The sequence below is a fragment of the Crotalus tigris genome, unplaced genomic scaffold (genome assembly GCF_016545835.1).
Source record: "Crotalus tigris isolate CLP2741 ecotype Arizona unplaced genomic scaffold, ASM1654583v1 scf7180000024341.3516292, whole genome shotgun sequence".
Lineage (NCBI taxonomy): Eukaryota > Metazoa > Chordata > Lepidosauria > Squamata > Viperidae > Crotalus > Crotalus tigris.
The window spans coordinates 1,971,638-1,993,036 of NW_024100511.1; the positions used below are offsets into that span (position 1 = coordinate 1,971,638).

Consider the following 21,399-nt stretch of genomic DNA (forward strand, 5'->3'; position numbering starts at 1 on the left):
TCGAGTATACCCGTGATGGATGGGTCCCATAGCCCTGGTCTTCCAAGCCTGACAGATGAGCTGACAGACCAGGAGCCTCCAGCAGTTCCGAGGCATTCGGAACAGGCGAAAAGGCCACCAACGTATTTAAGGGAATATGTTCAATGTAATGTATTGAGGTGAATTACTTAATAATGTTGAAAAAACAATCATAAGACTCTGTCAGTTAAGAGCCAGACTTGCTATCTACATGCTAATTATCTTGTGTTAAAGCAGGAACTAATACTTGAATCCTATTGGCTGCCACCTAGTTGCTGAGTGTATAAATAGGGGTGAAGCAGCAGTTAGCCAGGCTTCTGTTTAAACCTTTAATAAAGAGTTGTTGTTAAACTTGCTGCCTCTTCAATGCCTCACCGAACACCAAACATAACATCCTTGTTTTGGAGAATTCCTTTTCAAGAGTACTGTGTCTATCATATTACAATACTTCCTGCTGGTCTTTCAGAGAAATTTGCCCCATTTTGGTGCCCATTCTTTTTTATTTTGCCAGATGATGTCATCATGAGTTAGGGGCAACTAAGAAATTAGGAGAAAAAAACTAGGCAATTTGATAACTTTCCCAATTTGTCACAGTCAACACCTTTGCACATTTTTAGACTTACTTTTATTCTATTTTTTTTCCATTGAAAAAAAAATCACCATGCTCTCAAAATCTCCAAATTGCACTCAACAATTCAGAATAGCTAACTCCCCTATGAAAGATAGAAAAAGAAACAACCAACAATGTCAATGCAATCCAACCTTGAATTCTTTCTCCAGGAGATCAATAGCTTTCTGTTGAGATGCTTCCAGTTGAATCTCATAAAATTGACTTTGCTTAATGGCATCTTGCAACACCTTCTCTTTCTCTTTTTAGAGTATAGGACAGGGGTGTCAAACTGCTGGCCCACGGGCCGGACACATCACGAGGAAACCACGCCCACCCCATTGCCGCCAATGGGAAAAAAGGTCTGATACGTTCCGCGACGTCATGTGACGTTGCGAGTTTGACATGTCTGGTATAGGACATCTTGTTTTTTGAAGGGTTCTTTGAAAGTCTTTTCTTGTTATATTGTTTGCTTCAACCACGTGACCTTCATGTATTATAATTAGGAGTACACAATGATTAACCTCTACCATTACCTTCTTGGCATCATTACAAGTTCTTTCAAAGAAAATGTATTCCAAGGACACTCTTTTAGCACTATAAAAATGCATTGTTTAACAGAACAGATTTAATGGTTTTTTACCACCTGTCTTTATAGCTCATTGAAAATAAGTAGATAGATATTAACAAGGTCAGAGACCCTATCGAAGCAGAACAAGATGAGCTTGTTGATGAATTGAACAGGACAAAATCTATGTTTAAAGATAGATATTTTACTGGAATTTAGCAAAATTAATTTCCTCAGTATCTTCAAATGAGATCTTGAAGACAGAATCACAATAATTGGTCCAGATGGATGACATAAGGGCCCAATAACTTTAGAGATAAGCCTATAAACTATAGTTATACCTAGGACAGTGGTGGCAAACTTATGGCACAGGTGCCAGAGGTGGCACTCAGAGCCCTCTCTGTGAGCACGCGTGCCGTCACCCCAGTCCTAGGCCTTCAGCTGGGTTTTATAAAACCTTTTCGCTTTAGGCCTCTGCCGCCGTGTGCAAAAAAAAAAAAAAAAGGTTCAATCAGTCAATTTCAACTTCTCGTGGAAAAAAAAGATCTTGCAAAGTTGGAATTAATTGATTGAACTTTTTAGTCCCACTCAGTCTGCCATTACCACCATGGGCCACATCCACCCAATGGGCCACACTCACCCAGCACCCGACGATGCATAAATGGGTTTTGGGTTGCAGTTTGGGCACTCGGTCTCTAAAAGGTTCGCCATCACTGACCTAGATCATCCAAAAAAATATATGGCAGTTGAAATCCTATCCTTTTTACATGTATCATTGTGGCCTCCATCTTCACTTTTTTGACACCTTCCTCCACCTTTGGATGCCCTTGTGTTCCAGCCTGCATCTTTATACTGAGCAAATGCTATGTACAATATCTAATGTAGTTTTGCTGGTGCTTGTTAATCACACCAAGACAGCCCAGTCTAGCAACAAATTCCTGAATTTAAACATGTTAGTTTTTCTCAGGCATTTTAAGACCACAGCTGACTGGGGATTACAAGAGTTGTAGTCCTGAAGAACCCAAGGGATTGTGGTTAAAAAAAGAGAGCCAACTGTGTAGGACGCTAAGAAAAAGATGCAGGCATGTCTTGAGCAGAGGTTTGAAGCTGCAGGACAAGCTTGACAAACCCTGAGTTTATTGCTTCTTATATACTTGTTACATATATAGGCTTTACCATTAAATGCTGACAAAGGTTTCTTCACTGGAAAATGTCTTCATGTAAGCAACTATTTTCTAGTAACACATTACATGGTCAAAGATCAGGTAAGAACAAATACAGGTAGATGAAAACAGAAGGAACTAACAAAGATAGGAAGAGATAGGAGAAGGAACTAAGCATATTATCTGTTTAGGTAGATAAGGCATTAAGTCAAAAGGATAGGACCTTCTGGCTGCTTCACTAGGACAAAGGGTATCAAAAGGTTATGAGGTTTGTGGGGGGGGAAGTATGGCAGTTTGCTGCACATGCAATTTCCCCCACATCTCACTCTTCTCTATTTTATTAGTGAGGACATTATCCTAAGCTGGAGTAGTTAGTGGATCTTAGTCAGGGGACATATAACTTTGCATTTGTTTATACAAAACATAACTTGTTCCTGAGATAAGTTAATGGTAGTTTAGCGTGGAAAATTGAAAGTAGAGAAAAAAAGACAACGAATAACCATATATGTGTATAATTAAAAGATACCTCTTGAAAGGAGGTACAATTTAAAATTATTTGACTGACATGTATACAATGAGGTTTTTTAGATGAAGTAGTACAATTGACAATTTTTGCACAAATAAGATTTGTAGGAACAGCTACAATTGGTGTATGTGAAACAATAGCATCAAGGGGTAACATATAAGAGATAGGACCCCAGCTTGACATAGTTGCATAATGAAATTCATTGTCTGATAGAAAATTGCTTAAACCAGTATATTTTTTTTAAAACTGAAGCTGGAACACAGACAGGTATAAGACAGGTAGAGAGTAGATTTTCCATATCATATGATTCAGAAATACAAAAGTCTGTCACTTGTGTGACATTAGCTAATTGCACCCAAATATTATATTTCATCTGTGATTCTAAAGGATGAGTGGGAGAGCTTGAGCCCCCCCACAGCAATTAAGAAGGAAAGAGAGGCAAAGAATGACAAGGAACTTGCAGTCAAAATATGGCAGTTCAGATATGGCAGTGCATAAATTCTCTGGTGTAAGTTCTTTTCCCTGTTTCCACAGAACCATCTGTGCTTTGGAAGTTAGGTTTTTCACATCGCCCCAGATTGTTGGTCAACTGCGATGGCGAGAGCAAAAGGGATGTTGTGCTGTCTGAAGAGTCACCTGCTTCATTTCCAGTATTGGGTTCTGGACTTGATGCCATGACATCATTGGCTGGTTGCCCAATGGATTAGGGAGCACAGCTTTCTGCTGAAAGTGATGCTGGTAGGCAGTAGTTTTTTTGAAAAGAAATATTTAGCTGATTTAAAGTTATTAGGACTTTATTGACTTGATGATTTATCCATGCCAAATTAGGTACCCTTGATCCCTCCTTTTTTATTTGTTTGTGAAGGCAGTCCTTAAAGGACCGATGCATATGTGAAAAATAAAGGATAGCTGCTGTAAAGTTAAAAACAAAGCCATAAGATTGAGGTTGATCCTGGGCATGATGTAAACACCTGGAAAATTAAAAATAAGTTAGCACACATAATGAAAGTCAGATATTAAGTTAAAAGTCTGTTGAGAAAAGGTGTGGAAAGCTAAAATAGCAGCAGATAATTCTGAGCGTTGTGATGAGGATTGCACTGCAGTGTAGGCAGATGATATGAAATACAGCCTATATAGTCAGCATTGAAGATATAAGTTATTCTGAAAATAAAATTGAAAATCAAATTTTGGGATAGGAAGAACAATATTGATTAAATCAATCCCATTTCAAGGACAAGCTCGATTGTGTCTTAAGGTTATTTCAGCAACAGCCTGGATAAAAGATAAAACATTTTGGGACGGGATAAGTAAAGCCATTCAATACAATATACTTTTTGTGCTTCTAACACAGCTAATACTCCTGTAAGTAGCTTACTAATAAGAAATATCAAAAAGTGTTAAATGACAATTTTTATGTGGAATTCTGTCTACAAATTGATTACTCAAGTACTTAATTTGCTCAACTGTGGCAAATGCTGCAAGTAGAACTACAATGAGATCTCTAGGTTGTTTTCCTTTGGTCAATAAGTCAAATTCCAAGTTAATCAAAGATGGAAACAAATTTCTATTAAGTAGGTTAAACATTTACAAAACTTAAGTAAAACAATTCAGAGTTATTTCTTTTGGTTGATGGATATATAGGTCTAACTAAACAATTTAAACTCAACACTTTTTCCCCCAAAAAATTGTCCAACAATTACTGTCTCTTCTTTTGAGTAAAACTTTGTAATCTGAAACTGCAAGAGTGGGCATTAAATTTAATCTTCATTTGCAAACCAGAATTCTAAGCAAAGAGGGAAAAAAGTTTTAAACGAACAGTTCCCCCCCCCTTCTTTCTGTCTCTCTTGCTCTTAAAACAACACAGCCAGTTGAAAAACAAAAGAGACAGGAAAAGTTTTTGTTACAAACTTCTCACCACTAAAAATTAGTTTTCTCTCCTTCACATGCATTTTCCATAAATTTTCTCACACATTCTCCATGGAACTCTTCTCATGCAAACACTTACTATTACTTTTCAATTACAACAATAAAATCTGCAGTTTTTTATTTCTTTTACAGCCTGGGAGAGAGTGGGTGGGGGGTGGGGTTTGAGGGCTAATACACACACTTAGGTATCAACAAATTAATTCATTCATTTTCATTCTAGCTGCTTGTATAAACAATTCCACATACAAATATTTCAAATCATGAGGTGATTCCAACCAAAAGTGTTTTTTTTTAATATGGGCCCTTAATCATCTCCTATTTTTCTTACCATTCCAAGCCCAAGCATAATGTTCAGGGTGTCCACACACACACATATACATATATACACACGTATACATAAACAAAACACACATCAGTTTGGGGTTTGAGGCTAAAACAGGCCTCCCCTTTTAATTAAAAAGGAGGAGAATATTTGTGTTCACTTCCAATTTATCCCAGCAACTTCAAAAGACATTGGGGAAAGACTAAAAGGAATATTGAAGGTGTGAAGGGTGAGGGAAAAGTAGCAGCCTCCTCTCCTCACCTCTGACAAAGGGGAATTGAATAGAGCCAGCTTAAAGGGGGAAAAAAGGGAAAAAAAAACTTGCTTTCAGTTCTTTGAATTTTCTTTTCTTTTTCTTCCGTGGCTTTACTTGTTATCAGATAAACTAGCTAACTGGAGGTTTACAAAGTTTTTCAATGTTGTCTTGTTAAAGATTATTTATACTTCTACACATCAATACAAAGCACCATCAGACATTGTCTGACAGGGTTAAACTTAACAGCTACTTGAAGTTTCAAAACATCCCAATTGTTCAAAACACATTGCAGAGGAGTATATTTTAATTTGTTTCTTTAAATTCCTCTGACAATTCCCGATATATATTTTTTCTACTTCAAGATTGTTCCTCTAATATTTTCCTTACGGGGGTGTATGGTGCCTGTAAGGAGGCAAAAGAATTAGCCTCTTCAGAAGGAGCTGAAAATCCAATTAAAGATGCTTTCGGAGGCACAGTTTTTACTTTGATCTTAATCAGGTGTGGGGCTTGTAGTTAATTGTTGCCCTGCTGAAGCATCTGAACCAATTTTTTCCACTGCTTGATGGCATTAATGCCATTGATGTAATACCTGTACTGGAGCCCGAGATTCAAGATGTAAAGTATGCCCTATTTTTTCCCAATCTGGTAACCTAAGCGTCCAGCACTTAGGATATCAAGGGGAATGTTTCCCTACCTCACCCACCAGCTTCCTTATGTCTGCCTCAGGCGTTTTCACGCCTGATTTGTGTAATAGGAATCTGAGTTCCTCTGCTGGTGCTGAGATAGATTGCAACCCTTACTTACCACTGAGGGGTCCCGTAGAATGAATGTGCACTTAGGGGTCTATTCCAGACGCTGGTAAGTAAGTTGGCTGTTGCTCCCTCGGAAAGGGGGGGTGTCCCAGTTGCTCCCAGTTGCTCCATGGGGGGCTGTCCCTGTTCGGGCGCCAGATGTAGGACACTAAGAAAAAGATGCAGGCATGTCTTGAGCAGAGGTTTGAAGCTGCAGGACACAGCTTGACAAACTCTGAGTTTATTGCTTCTTATATACTTGTTACATACATAGGCTTTACCATTAAATGCTGACAAAGGTTTCTTCACTGGAAAATGTCTTCATGTAAGCAACTATTTTCTAGTAACACATTACACGGTCAAAGATCAGGTAAGAACAAATACAGGTAGATGAAAACAGAAGGAACTAACAAAGACAGGAAGAGATAGGAGAAGGAACTAAGCATATTATCTGTTTAGGTAGGTAAGGCATTAAGTCAAAAGGGTATGACCTTCTGGCTGCTTCACTAGGACAAAGGGTATCAAAAGGTTATGAGGTTTGTGGGGGGGGGGGGGAAAGCATGGCAGTTTGCTGCACGTGCAATTTCCCCCACATAACTGGTTCATGGGTTGGCCTTTACAGTGTGGTACCCACATGTGCAATGAAACCATAGGATCAGAGAGGCCAAGAAGCCAAGGCTGAAGACAAATGGATCACTCCATCTTACATCACTTCTTATTCAAAATGCTGATTTATATAAAGCATATTTTTCAACCTTGGCAATTTTAAAATGCCACCCTGAGGAATTCTGGGAGTTGAAGTTTTAAAATTGCCATGGCTGAGAGGAATCAGGCTTACAGTTCTGAAGTAGATAATTGTTATGAAATATCAAAACAGAATCTGCCACAGTACTTGAGCTTCCAATTCTGTCTTTTGGTAGTATCATTCCTCTTGCAAAGTTTTGGTTATCTCCCTTGAAAGACTTGCAAAAGACCGTTTGTGTCAGAATCCAATTATATTTCATTTCTAGCTACCTACTCTGAAAAAAAACCATTTCTGCTCTCTCTGGATTCTGTCATACTACGAAGGAGAAGGGGGATGAGCAGGGGGGGTTTATGGCTCTCACTTCCTTCATTAAACTACAAAAGGACTGGATGTTGATTCTCATCAAGAGGACTGACCATAACAATATTGCCATCGCCTTTCATCTACTCACTCTCTGAAGTCTCCCTTTTGCCAGCAGTGAGGAAAAAGGTGCAGAATAATGCAACACCTAGGATCTGGGAAAAGAGAGGATGAGTGATCGTCGCCCGGAAGAACTGTGGGGTGGGGGCTGCTTGGGAACACTTAAAACATTAAAGGATGGGAGAGAATTTCTCAGATCCTGGCTAGCACGCCTGCAATCATTTTCTCTTAATAAAGATGCCTGTTGGAAGAGATATTCCAAGAGTTCTGTCTTCTTAAGATGTAATCCAACTTTTAAGAAACAACATTTATTCTGTTATGAAAAGAATATTAGCATATTTCAGTAAAATAGCTAGCAGATGTATAAAAAATAGCTCAGTGTAAAATTGATGGACCTGTTAGAACTGTACTTTAGTTTTGCTCCAATTCTAGTGCTCAGGGCAGAGATAGGCTGTTTTTTCTTTAGGCTGTTTGGAAATCTCACTTTGATGTACAAATAGATCCTGGGATTAAACAATAATGCTTCAGTTAGGAAGCTGATACTATTTATTCAAGGTCTTCCCTGACAATCATGTCTTCTCTATATTATAGGTGTGCCATGTAGTAGGGTATCTTCCACCCTTCCATTTTAGGGTCTTAATTACCATTTGCTTTCAGAATGAATATGTAATAAATTATTTTCACCATTCTAGGTTGGCAATCTTTAGGGTGCTGTGGCTTGTTACAAATCAAGTGCTACTTTTTCCCAGCATTTAAAGCTAAGTGATTTCACCCAAATGTGGTTCTCTTGGTTTCTCTTGGATCAACTGTAATGAATAGTAATGGTAAAGCCCTCAACTAGAACAGAACTTGGATCCCAAATTCCCTTCCATGAAGATTCTGTCCCCTTCATCTTTCTTTTACCTGTCTAATGATCGAGATTAAAATAAAAATAAAAAAACAACTGATGGTTATTGCTGGCAACATGCAAGGAAACAGAGTCAAGTGTGGATTAAGGCAAATCTATGTCTAGAATTGGAAGTCCTAAAAAAATCACGTTAAGGATAGATTGTCAGAGAAAAATCTATGGGGTCACTAGGAGTAGAAAACTACTTGATAGCACTTAATCAATCAATCATGGCTAAGGAATCAAGAGTGACAGAGCTTAAGAACAATTTAAGGGGGTATGTAAAGTCATAAAACATATCTGTGAAATCAATCAAGAAAATAATTTTAATATTTATGTTCTTAAACAGAATTAAGTCAAAACTACCCATTGCAGTTCAACAATGTTGTTGAAAACTATTTTCATTTCATTGGTTTGAGATAGTCCATATTTAACCATTGATCTGTATCATACTACTAATCATAACACTCAAGGAACTGAACAGAATCTCTAAGGATTGTATTAACACTTCAGAGAGTATGCAAACAAGCTAGTCCACAAATTCTAGGAAGGTACTAAATCCATCTGAGCAAATCTTAGGAAGCTTCACTTTTATGTGCTCTTTGGTTCCATTTCAGGGCCAGAAAAACACATTTATCACAGACAAATAATATAAAACAAGCATCATAGTATGCCAATATAGGCATGCAGGATTCTTTTATAGCCAAGTGTCATACTATCAGAGTATCTTGATCTACCAGTTAAAGATTATCAAAATCCTGGGCCATCCTTTAACCTAATGTTTTCAAAAGATATTAGGATTTATCTCATCCCCAGCCAGAACGTCAGGCAACTGTTAGGAATTGCAATGCACATATTGGCTGATAAGGATGAAATACTTATGTCTTTCCTTTCTGTTAATTAATTAAACCTCTAGGCCACAGGCTCGTTCTCACTTTTGTCAGCTGTGTTAATCTCCCTTAATTCTTTGCTAGCAATCCAAATTTTAGAAATGTATATGATGTCACAGTTGTGACTGCTGCCTGTGGATGGCTCTAGTTTGAGCTGATACAAGGCAAAAGATTTCTCTCTCCCATATTTGAGTCAACAGGGTGTAACATACAGCATTCTAGATAACTCCTCCCCTGTTTCTTCCCTCCCTAACACAGCTGGCAAAAGAGAGAAAGAGCCTGTGGCCTAGAGGTTTAATACAGCTGCCTAACATGCAGACAGCCCAGGTTTGAATCTCAGAAGGGTATGTCTGGTTGAAAAGAACTAAAGAGTTCGAAATAGCTATTCCAGTTCTCCCTTAATTCTTTGCTAGCAATCCAAATTTTATATATATATATATATATATATATATATATATATATATATATATATATATATATATATACACACACACACACACACACGCACACACACACACACACTTACCATTTGATGTTTTGCAGATGTAACAAGGCTTTATAAGTTTGTTCTCTTCAATGAAACTGTATAACTCAGGTCCTTTTCTTATTCTGCACCCACGCTTGGGTGGTTTGGGGGTCAAATTTACATCAAACAAATCTCCATCAGAGGCTGCCATCTTCAAAAGACTGCTGGGATTAAATCGCTAGCTGTTCAGGCCTGCCCACACAAACTCCCCTGCTCCTTGCAATGACACGCCCTTGAGCATTGCGCATGCCCAGATCACGGGGAGCATGACATGCCCGGCCACGTCCCAAACAAGGCCTAACCCCCTTTTTTACTAGCAGACAGCCAGAAACACGCATGCCCGGAATCGCGGTCCTGACATGCCTGAACAAGTTTTAAAACCCTACTGCAAGGCTGCTTGCCTCTGTGAGCCTGGTTGGCTGCTTGCCTCTTGTGAGCATTTTAATTTCTGTTAATATTCCTTGTCTTTTGCTATAGGGGGGAGGGGGGCAGAATAAATTTTATTCAGGGTGCAAATGGCAAAATACGTGTCTTTAGATTTTTTACAAAGGTAAAAACCAGCTGTGGATTTTAAAAGGGGCTGTGGTTTGTTTGTTTTTTCCCCTGCATTCGAGGAAATGCTTTTAAAGCCACCTAGAAATAAATACCTTTTAGAAAAAAATACCTTTTAGAAAAAAGGGGTTAAATGCAGGCTCTGGCTGCCTTTCAGGGGCTTCTTTTTCCCCAGCTTTTGAGGCACTGATTTTTAAAACTCCACAAAAATTAAAAGCATCGTTAGACTAGAATGATTAGAAATAAAAAACCTTTTTTATTTTTTATTTCACAGCTCCCCAAAGTAGGGCTTGTTTCCCAAAAACACAGGCCTCTGCTAATTATTCACTTTACTTAGCTCTTTTTAGTTTTGAATATCCATAGAATTAGTCTAGGGTTAATAGCTCCCCAAAGTAGGGTTTGTTTCCCAAAAACACGGGCCTCTGCTAATTATTCACTTTACTTAGCTCTTTTTGGTTTTGAATGTCCATAGAATAATCTAGGGTTAACAGCTCCCCAAAGTAGGGCTTGTTTCCCAAAAACACAGGCCTCTACTAATTATTCATTTTACTTAGCTCTTTTTGATTTTGCATGTCCATAGAATTAGTCTAGGGTTAACCTAATCATGTACCCAGAGGATTGACTGCCAATCTTGATGGGATTAGGCCAAAATGTCACATCTGGAGGGTGGGGGCTGAGCACGTCACTTCCGTTTAGGGCAGTGGTTCTCAACCTTTTTGTACGGCGACCCTGGTGATAAGCAGGCGGCGCGCATTTGTGGCGCCGCCCCCTGCGCGGCACGCATGCGTGGCACCGCCCCCTGCATGGCATGCATGCGCTGCGCCGCCCCCATGCACCGCCCCCTGCGCGGCACGCATGCGCGGCACCGCCCCTTGCGCTGGCTGATGAAAAAAATGGCGGATTGCGTTGTTTGGCGACCCCCGTGAAATGGTCGTTCGACCCCAAATGGGGTCGCGACCCACAGGTTGAGAACCGCTGGTTTAGGGCCATGACCTGTTGACGTAATCAGCACGTGGGTTTGTTTACTTTGATGATGTCACTGATCAAAAGTGCTGATAATTTTCATTAAAAAAAGGTATACACTACTTCTACTGGTGGAATAGACAACATTACCATCAGATGGATTTGTAGCTGGCTAACAAACCATACTCAACGAGTAGTCCTCAATGGTACTACATCCACATGGAGAGAAGTAAGCAGTAGGGTACCACAGTGCTCCATCTTAGGCCCAGTACTCTTCAATATTTTCATCAATGACTTAAATGAGGGAATAGAAGGGGAACTCATCAAATTTGCAGATGACACCAAACTGGCAGATAGCCAACACCCCAGAAGACAAGCTCAGGATTCAAAAAGATCTTGACAAACTGGAACTGCCCTATCCAACAAAATGAGTTTTAATGTGGAGAAAAGCAAAGTTTTACATTTAGGCAGGAAAAATCAGATATAAGTACAGGTTAAGTGAAACCTGACTCAAAAACAGTAACTATGCGAGTGATCTTGGAGTCCTAGTGCAGGGCTTTTCAACCATTTCACAGATTGTACCACTTTTAGGACATGACAATATTTGTGTACCACCAGTGCTTAGCAAGGTGTCAAAAACTTGATAACTAAAAAAAGGGGGGGATTTGGGGTTTACAGATTAGATTCATTTGTTGTTATAGAAGTGGCTAGTTTATAATATTATGAAAAAGTAAAAAGTTGAGGTTCAATGTTAATACTTCCTTCTACTACAACAGAGGAAGTCTGTTCTTTTTCCCTTCTCCCCCTCACTTTCCCCCCCTTTTTCCTCCCCACTGTGTCCTACTATTTGCTTTTGTATTTTTGTATTTTATTCTATAAACTAATAAAATATTACAAACTGTAGAAAAAAAGGAAAAAAGTACCAGTTTTAATTTCTTCGGTGGCTGTTCCTTTACTGAATCACTTTCCCTTTGCACTGACAAATGTATGATGTATTTATCCATGTTTATTAATATGCACCACTACCAGCTAGCTCAGGGATCTTCAAACTTGGTACTTTTAAGACTTGTGGACTTCAACTCCCAGAATTCCTCAGCTGTTCTGTTTCTCACATTGGTAGGCATTGAACGAGGCACAGTAACAAACAGGTACTTCTTTATTCAGCTTCAACAGAACAACAACAAAATGGCTCCACCCCCTTTTATATCTTTTGCAAGGAACAGCGTCAGCCAATGAATGCAACGTATTTTCCCACTCCCATGCATGCTCAGTAAGCCACAGACAGCCTGTCTGGCCCGGGAAGACCACGTGGTCTGCCCAGGTCTCAGTGCAGCTTCCTGCACCTGCTCTGTCAATCGGAGCCCAGGACATAACACCCCTCCCCTCCTGATTCAGGAACAGATACTTAATATTTTAGAATACTACATGTGGCCTCACAATGTTATATTAAAACCAACAATACACAATATTATAGGTCATTCACTTATCAAAATAATAGTAATTGAAATCAGTTACAAGGAACATATACAATATTCCTCATACATTACATCATAGCACAATGAAGTCAGTTCCCCAAAGACATACATAAGCTTTTCCATTGCAATAAAATACAAAAGCATTTATGGTTGCAAGAACAGAAACCTCACGTAGTCCTTTAAGAACTTCGGTGGGCCCTTGGCCCACTCTGATTGTCTCGGAGCTGCTGCAAGTGCCCGATCTGCAAGCTCACCTGCCAGATTCGGCAGGCCGGGACTTTGAGACACATTTGATACAGGTGAAACTAGATCGTGAAGGCTGGCTTGTTCCAGTAGGCCCAACCCTTTGTCCATTTGACTTTGGCTGACCCTTTCCAGTAGGTCCAAGCCAGAGTTCCTTGGTGGGGTGGAATTCCCTGGATCGGCATAAACAACTGGCTGGGAGCACTGTCCCGTTGGCGCAAGGCCTGAGGTAGATGCGGCGTGAAAAGCCAATTGAGTGCAGTGGCCCGTTGGTGCATTGCCCACAGAAGCAAGTTGGTTGAGTACAATGTCCCATGGACGCTGTGCCAGAGTTAGGAGCCGCCTCGTTGGCAAAAACCCCATTTGGTGAATGCAGTGTCCTGCTTTCGCTGAGAGACTGAGATCCACAATCGCAATCGTGGTCCTCCTCCTCCCCGAGGGCAGAGTCAGGAGTGGAAGAGTGGCTAAGTAACCTCCAACGCAGCTGGTCAATGTGTCTGCACAGCACACAACCATCTTAAGGCTACTTTGTATGAAAGTGGCCCAGTAACTTTGCAGACCACCACAACCACCCAAAGGTGCCCAGGTCCATAGCTCCACATCCAAACCAGATCACCCACTTGCAATTTCCTTGGTTCCCTTGACTGTGGCACCTGTGATGCAACCTGATCTGGGTGTAATATATCTAACTTGATGGCTACCCCATCGGAGCTCAGCTGGACTCTTGCCTGGAGATGTGCATGGTGTAGTGCGGTGACAGAAGAAGAAATCTGCCAACCTGTGATGCCAGTTTCCATGGGTGAGCCGTTTCAAGGCTTCTTTTGTAGTGTGAACCATGCGTTCCACTTGGCCATTTGAGGCCGGATGAAAAGGTGCAGAAGTAGCATGCCTAATCATATTCACCCTCAGAAAGGACTGGAACTCCGAGGAGGTGAATTGAGGTCCGTTGTCGGAGGTGAGGACATCTGGGAGCCCGTGAGAGGCAAAAATCCCCCTCAACACCTGGATAGTCCTGGCAGTCATCATAGTGGTCACTGGAGTGATCTCCAGCCATTTGGAGTGACTGTCCACCACAATGAGGAAGAGTTGCCCCTGAAAGGGGCCAGCGTAGTCAATATGAACCCTCGACCAAGGAGCATGTGTGGTATCCCATCTATAAACGGGAGCCTGTGGCATTTCAGGCCGGGACTGCTGGCAAATGTGGCATCCTTGGACCTGGGTCTCAAACTCTTTATCGAGCCCAGGCCACCAGAGGTAGCTGCGTGCAAGCGCCTTCATCCAGACTATTCCCAGATGTCCCTCATGCAAGGAAGCCAAGACCCTAGTCCTCAGTGAGATCGGGATTACTACCCTGCTGCCCCAAAGGACACAACCCTTAAAGGTGGATAACTCATGCTTCCTTTTCCAGAAACTCTGGAAGTTAGTGCCAGGACACATGTCAGGCCATCCTGACAGCACACAGTTCAACACACGTGTTAACGTGTTGTTGGTAGCCATTTCTGTGGCTACATCCCCTGCATTGAGGGGAGACTCAGGCAAATCCTGGATAGCCAGGATGTGATTAGCCAAAGCAGGATCCGACTCTAATAGCTGTAGAGGCAACCTACTAAGGCCGTCAGCGTGGCCCATTTCCTTGCCTGGTTTATGAATCAGGCAGTAGTCGTAAGCAGAAAGGAATATTGATCATCTCAACATTCTAGGAGAGATGATTTGTTCGTTGTGAACATCCCCAGAAGTGGCTTGTGGTCTGTGAAGACCGTGAAATGGCGGCCATACAAAAAGTCATGAAACTTCTTAATGCCAGCAACAATGGCCAAAACTTCTCTATCTATCTGCGCGTAATTTCACTCAGCAGAAGACAGAGTCCTGGAATAATAGGCTACAGGGACTTGTGTCCCATCAGCCCTAAGGTGGCTTAAGACAGCCCCAATCCTGTAAGGGGATGCATCACAAGCTATGCTAACTGGCAACTGCTCATTGAAATGAGCCAAAACAGCATTTGAAGACAACAATGCTTTGACCTCAGCAAAACTCCTTTCGTGAACTTTTGTCCACTTTCATGGAGCCTATTTGTCCAAGGCCAGTATAACGGCTCTGCCACTGTGGCTTTGTGGGGGAGAAATGAATGGTAAAAATTCAGAAGTCCAAGGAAGGCTTGAAGCTCGCTCTTCGACTTGGGATTTGGGGCCCGCTGAATTGCCTTGAGCTTAGATTCAGCAGGATGGATGCCTTCGGCATCTACACGAAACCCCAGGAATTCTGTGGCGGTTACTCCAATTTTGCACTTCTCCTGTTTCAGCTTCAGCCCCACTTGGCGGAAACGCCACAAAACGGCCCGAAGTCTGTCAGACAGGTTTTCGACTGATTCCCCAGAGATGAGGACATCATCAAAGTATGGCCATACTCCCAGAATGTTACGGAGCATTTGCTCCATCATGCTTTGAAAGATGCCAGGGGCTACATTTACCCTGAACTGTAGCCTTCAGACCTTGAAGGCACCCCGGTGGGTCACAATTGTTTGGGCCTCTGCCATGGCATTGTCCACCACCAGCTGCTGATAGGCCTGCGCCAAGTCTAACTTGGCGAAAATGTAGCCTCCCTGTAGAGACGCCAGGATGTGGCTCACTACAGGCACCGGATAAGAGTACTGCTGTAATGCTTTATTTAGTGTGCATTTATAGTCAGCACAAATGCGGACTTCTCCGTTGGCCTTAAGTGCCATGACAATGGGTATTTCCCATGGACTACTATCCATAGGTTCCAAAATGCCTTGCTGTAACAGCTTGTCCAGCTCAGCATTGATCTTTTGCTTACACGCAAAAGACACCCAACAAGGCTTAATCCTGATCAATGCAATGGAAGAGTCTAATCTTAAGGCAATTGGAGGTCCTTTGTAGGCCCCCTAACTCAGGGCTGAACACATCAGCAAATTCATTACACACCACTGCAAGGATTGCCGGTTGCAGACTGTGTAACCCAGTCACCTGAATTCCAAGCGCATCAAACCAATCGAGTACAATTAGACTCGTGCGGTCACTGTCAACCGCGACGACATCCAAAACCCCCTCAAAGTTCCTAAACTGCACTCTGAGTGTGGCCTCTCCCTTCACTCTGACTCAGGAATTCTGGAAGTCGGTCAAAATAAGATTCGACGGCCTGAGCTTAACTCTTTGGCCGCTTCTACAGCAGATCTGCTTGAGGGTTTTCTGGGTAATGATTGACAGAGCTGAACCTGTGTCCAGCTCCATTTCTAAGGGGAACCCCTGCAGTCTGACTTCAAGCCGAAGCTTTTTCTTCAATGGGCGGTGGGCACTTGTTCTCAATATGCTCCTTCTGGTCACGCAAAAACCCACCCTATTCTGACTGGGGACCCTGGTACCTTTCCAAGGCAACTCTTCCGATGGACGGTCTTTCTTGCGATCCAAACAGATGGTGGCTATGTGGCCTTGCCGGCCACACGTCCAGCAAATAGCGGAACAAAAACAACAGTTGGTACATCCCGAAACACCGAGAGAAGGGAACTGCCTTGTCAAGGCTTTTGTCGGCTTGCCTTTGAGGCCTTCTTTCTGCTGCCTGTTGCAAATGATCAACCTTGTTGTCCAATTCTGGTTCTTCAACTCTCTCAGTGACCTCTTGATGAACAGAGTCCAAACACTGAGTGTTCTTTGAGAGCCACAAGGCCTTAACAGCTCCACCTGCTCCTTCTTCAGCCGTTATCTCCCTCAGTGCGTCTTGGAAGGAAACGGTTTCTTTGGCAAAAATCTTTTGCTGCAGCTCTTGGCTCCTCAGACCGCAAACTAACCGGTCTCATAGCTGTTCTTCCAAGTCTTTAAACTCACAATACCTTGCAGCTTGATGCAGAGCAGCAATGAAGTCTGCGGCAGACTCTCCTGGACACTGGTCCTGCTGTTCAAAAGCATGTTGCCACACTATGACCGACAGCTTTGGTTCAAAATGTTCTTTTAGCATTTTTTTAAGCTCCACATAAGCAATGGATTCCAAGGTTGCTGGAGCAACCAAGTTTTCAGTGATGTCAAAAGTCTCTTGACCACAAACACACCAGCGTCGTGGCCTTAAGGCCGTCCTCACAAACTTGGTTGACTCTGAAGTAATTTTCCACCCTGGCAATGTAGGAGCTCCAGCGTTCCGGATGCATGACGTTGAACTCAGACAAACGCCCAATCTTCGCCATGATGATTCTTGGCAGCCTCTTTCAATACCTCATGCTGCGCAGGCTTCCGAAGGGGTTCCAGGGCAGTCCTAGCCGTGCTCTCCTTCAGCGTCTTCGTACTGGCAGGCAGAAAGGAAGGAAGTTGGAAGCCAAACTTCTAAGCGCTTGCAGGCTTTCCATTGTGAAGTCAGCCTTTGAATCTTCTGCAGCACGATCCCACCTTTGTCGCAATGTTTTGTTTCTTGCGTTGGTAGGCATTGAACGAGGCACAGTAACAAACAGGTACTTCTTTATTCAGCTTCAACAGAACAACAACAAAATGGCTCTGCCCCCTTTTATACCTTTTGCAAGGGACAGCATCAGCCAATGAATGCAACGTATTTTCCCACTCCCATGCATGCTCAGTAAGCTGAAGACAGCCTGTCTGGCTCGAGCAGGTCACGTGGTCTGCCCAGGTCTTAGTGCAGCTTCCTGCACCTGCTCTGTCAATCAGAGTCCAGGATATAACATCAGCCATCATGGCTGGTTGAGGAATTCTGGGAGTTGAAGTCCACAGGTCTTAAAGTTGCTAAGTTTGTAGACCCCTGACGTAGCTGGTCGGCCCTTCTTCCTCTCTCCCTTCTGAGCTTTTTCCTCAGTGTAGTAAGAATGCATCCCCCCAATCCCTTCCTTTTACCCTTAAAGACACAAGAATCAAGTGCAAAGCAAGAAAGGCTCACAAAATAAAGAAACACATAAACTCTGGATTTTTTTTTAAGCTGCCTCAGGTGTGTCACGTGCCACAATGTTGCAACTCGAGACTGAAAGGCTCTGGCAATTACGAAAAGCTTTAACCTTAAATTAAGCTTGTTTATCTTCAAAGAAAACTTTTTAAAAGCCTTACAAAGACTCAAAATAAAGGGGTAAAACTAATTACATTTGTTTAAAGGGATTAAACCTATGGAAGTCAACACTTTGGACTCATTGCTAGCTTAAAATACAGACAAAAATATTCCAATAACCAATGCACACAAACCGAGCCTCTGAATTACAAAATACTGTAAAAACTGTACAAAAATACTTATGGAAACCCAATCAAGCTGCCAGCTGATCCAGAACTAAATATATCTACCTCCTTTCTGACATGCTCATCTGCCGGCTTTTCATTTCATCAGTGCTGATTGCATTCTCCTGGCTGGAAAAAACGAACCAGGGGACCGTTTCTTCCAGTAACAGCTGTTGCTTCTTCCCTGTCCCTGTTTCCTCCCTGCCTGCTGAGCTCTCCTTCTCTTTCCCTGTTGTATTTTTTTCTCTTTCCCACCCAAACCACCTTCTTTTATAGCCCCTCCTCCTCTCCTCCCCCCTTTTTCTTCAGTTCACCTCCAGCTCCACTCTGCTTCCAGAAACACCAATCAGCTGGAGCCCTGCTGGCTCCTGGGGCTTCTGCCAAGCCCACACAGTACTTCAGCTGCCTCTCCCTCGGGCTTGGGTCGCTTCGGCTCATTCTCCTCCCCCACTATACTTCTCTAGGACAGTCGCATACTACTTGCCATGTGGCAAAGTACTACAGGTGGCATGCATACCACCAGTTGAAAAGCCCTGTCCTAGTGGATGATCACTTGTCTATGAGCCAGCAATGTGCAGCATACGCCAAAAAAGCTAATACAATCCTGGGTTGCATAAACAGAGACATAGAATCAAGATCACATGAAGCATTAGTACCGCTTTATAAAACCCTAGTGAGACCACAACTGGAATACAGCAACCAATTTTGGTCACCAAAAAGTTCAGAGAAGAGTAACTAAGATGATCAAAGGCCTGGAGACTAAAACTTATGAAGAACAGCTGCGGGATTTGGGTTTGGCTAGTCTAAAGAAAAGAAGAGGGAGTCAAATTATTCTCCAAAGCACCAGAGGGCAGGACAAGAAACAATGGTTGGAAACTGATCAAAGAGAGAAGCAACCTGGAATCAAGGAGAAAGTTCCTAACAGTGAAGATAATTAACCAGTGGAACAGCTTGCCTTCAGAAATTGTGTGTGCTCCATCACTGGAGGTTTTTAAGAAGAGATTGGACAGTTACTTGTCTGAGATGGTACAGGTTCTCCTGCTTGAGCAGGGGCTATGAATAGAATAGAATAGAATAGAATAGAATAGAATAGAATAGAATAGAATAGAGCTGGGAGGGACCCTGGGGGTCTTCTAGTCCAGCCCCCTGCTCAAGCAGGAGAACCTACACCTACACCATCTTGGACAGATTGTCTAGTCTTCTCTTAAAAATCTCCAGTGATGGAGCACCCACGATTTCTGGGGTAAGCTGTTCCACTGGTTAATTGTCCTCGCTGTCAGGAAGTTTCTCCTTAATTCCAGATTGCTTCTCTCCTTGATCAGTTTCCAACTATTGTTTCTTGTCCTTCCCTCTGGTGCTCTGGTGAACAACCTGACCCCTTCTGCCTTGTGGCAGCCCCTCAGATACTGGAACACTGCTATCATGTCTCCCCTATTTCTTCTTTTCTTTAGACTATCCAAACCCAAGTCCCGCAGCCGTTCTTTGTATGTTTTAGTCTCCAGGCCTTTGATCATCTTAGTTGCTCTTCTCTGAATTTTTTCCAAACTCCCAACATCTTTTTTGTGATATGGTAACCAAAATTGGCTGCAGTATTCCAGGTGTGGTCTTACTAGGGCTTTGTAAAGCGGTACTAGTATTTTGCGTGATTTTGATTCTATGCCTGTTTATAAAACCCAGGATTGTATTGGCACTATGTCTTTTAATGAGTGCCATGCTGTTTCAAGAGCGGTGGCATTGCGATAGGGAAAAGCCTCCACACAGTGGGTGAGCTGGTCTCTGCAAACCAAGGCATATTGGAAACATTTGCTCTGGGTAACTGAATAAAGTCTAGTTGGAATTTTTCAAAGGGGTGTTGTACCCATAGCCTTCCTCCCTCATGGATTGCTTTCCTGGATGAAACATTGTTCGCATGGCAAGTCTGGCAACACTTAGCTATATGCTCCAGGTGTATACCAGACCCGTCTGATTGCATCTACAATAGCCTGAAATCTGCAGTGACTCTTAGAATGCAATAGCTAAAATATGATTCTGAGAAGCTGATAAGGGGCAATGGGTCTCCCATTGAGACCTTGCCAGAATCCTTTCTGAAAAGTTGCTTCATACTTTTCTACCCATTATTTGACCTGTTTCTAAGAAATCTTGGTAGGAAATCTTGCTATATGCTTTTATTGTGGGACCAATCAAGGGTGTAGGCTTGGGTTTGGCATGATCTGTTTTTAACAAACCCGTGCTGGCTGCTAGTTATGACTTCGTTTGGTTCTAGTTGTTTGCAGATCTGTTTTTTGATTATCTTTTCTAGGATCTTCGCAGGTATTGATGTTAAACTGATTGGTTTGTAGTTTCCTGGGTCCGTTTCCCCCCCCCCTTTCTTGAAGAAGGGGACCACATCAGTCCTTTTTCAGTCCTCGGGTACTTCCCCGGTGCTCCAGGATTTGTGAAAGATGTGGTACAATGGTTCTGAGATAACATCTGCCAGGTCCTTCAGAACTCTGGGATGTAAACTGTCAGGCCCCAATGATTTATATTCATCAAGGTTGGATAAGTGTTCTCTTACCACTTTTTTTGCTTATTTTGATTTTTGTTTCTAGTTTGTCTTTTGCAGTGTTTTTTTGATGTGTTGGTCTATGGTTTCTTTTTGTGTGAAGACCAATGCAAAATATGAGTTAACCAGCTCTGTTTTCTCCGTGTTGCCTGTTTTTTCCTTGCCATCTTCTCTCTTTAGTGGGCCTACAGTTTCCTTGACTTTTTTCTTGTTGTTAAAATGTTGGAAGAAACTTTTTTTGTTGTCCTTGATTTCTGTTGCAAGTCTTTGTTCATTCTGGGCCTTTGCTTTCCTGACTTCTTCTTTGCATGTTCTGGCTGTCTGCTGATAATCGGCCTTGGTTATGTGCCCCTTTCCATTTTTTGTATTTGTCTTTTTTGTCTTTTAGTTTGTTAGAGAGAACTTTGTGCAGCCATGCTGGTTTCTTTCTGAATTTCTTGTTTTTCTTTCTCAATGGTATTGTGCTGGTCTGGTCTTTTGTGATCACTTTTTTCAGGGTTTCCCATGCTTCTTAGGTTGTTTTCCCCTTTACGATTTTCATCCATGGGATCTTTCTTAGGCTCTCTCTGAGTGTGTTAAAGTCGGCTCTTTTGAAATTTAGGATGTTGGTTGGATTGTTTTCTATTGCTAGTGTTTGCTTTATATTAAATTCTAGTATGACATGGTTACTTTCATCCAAGGTTATGGCAATTTCGATTCCCTCTATCACTTCTTCTCTGTTTGTAAGAATTAAGTCCAGTATAGCATTGTATCTAGTTCCCTCC

The 21,399-nt window shown here is 42.1% G+C and overlaps 1 protein-coding gene across 1 annotated transcript in view; it reads right to left on the reverse strand.

The window, feature by feature from the left end:
• Positions 1 to 15,599, reverse strand: part of LOC120300473 (uncharacterized protein K02A2.6-like) — a 35,428-nt gene extending 19,829 nt beyond the window's left edge. The window contains exons 1-2 of the mRNA XM_039326541.1: positions 15,366 to 15,599; positions 13,579 to 14,068 (exon numbers count right to left, since the gene is read on the reverse strand). Coding sequence (XP_039182475.1) covers positions 13,579 to 14,068; positions 15,366 to 15,599 — 724 coding nt within the window. The remainder of the gene's footprint in view (positions 1 to 13,578; positions 14,069 to 15,365) is intronic.
• Positions 15,600 to 21,399: the final 5,800 nt, after the last annotated feature.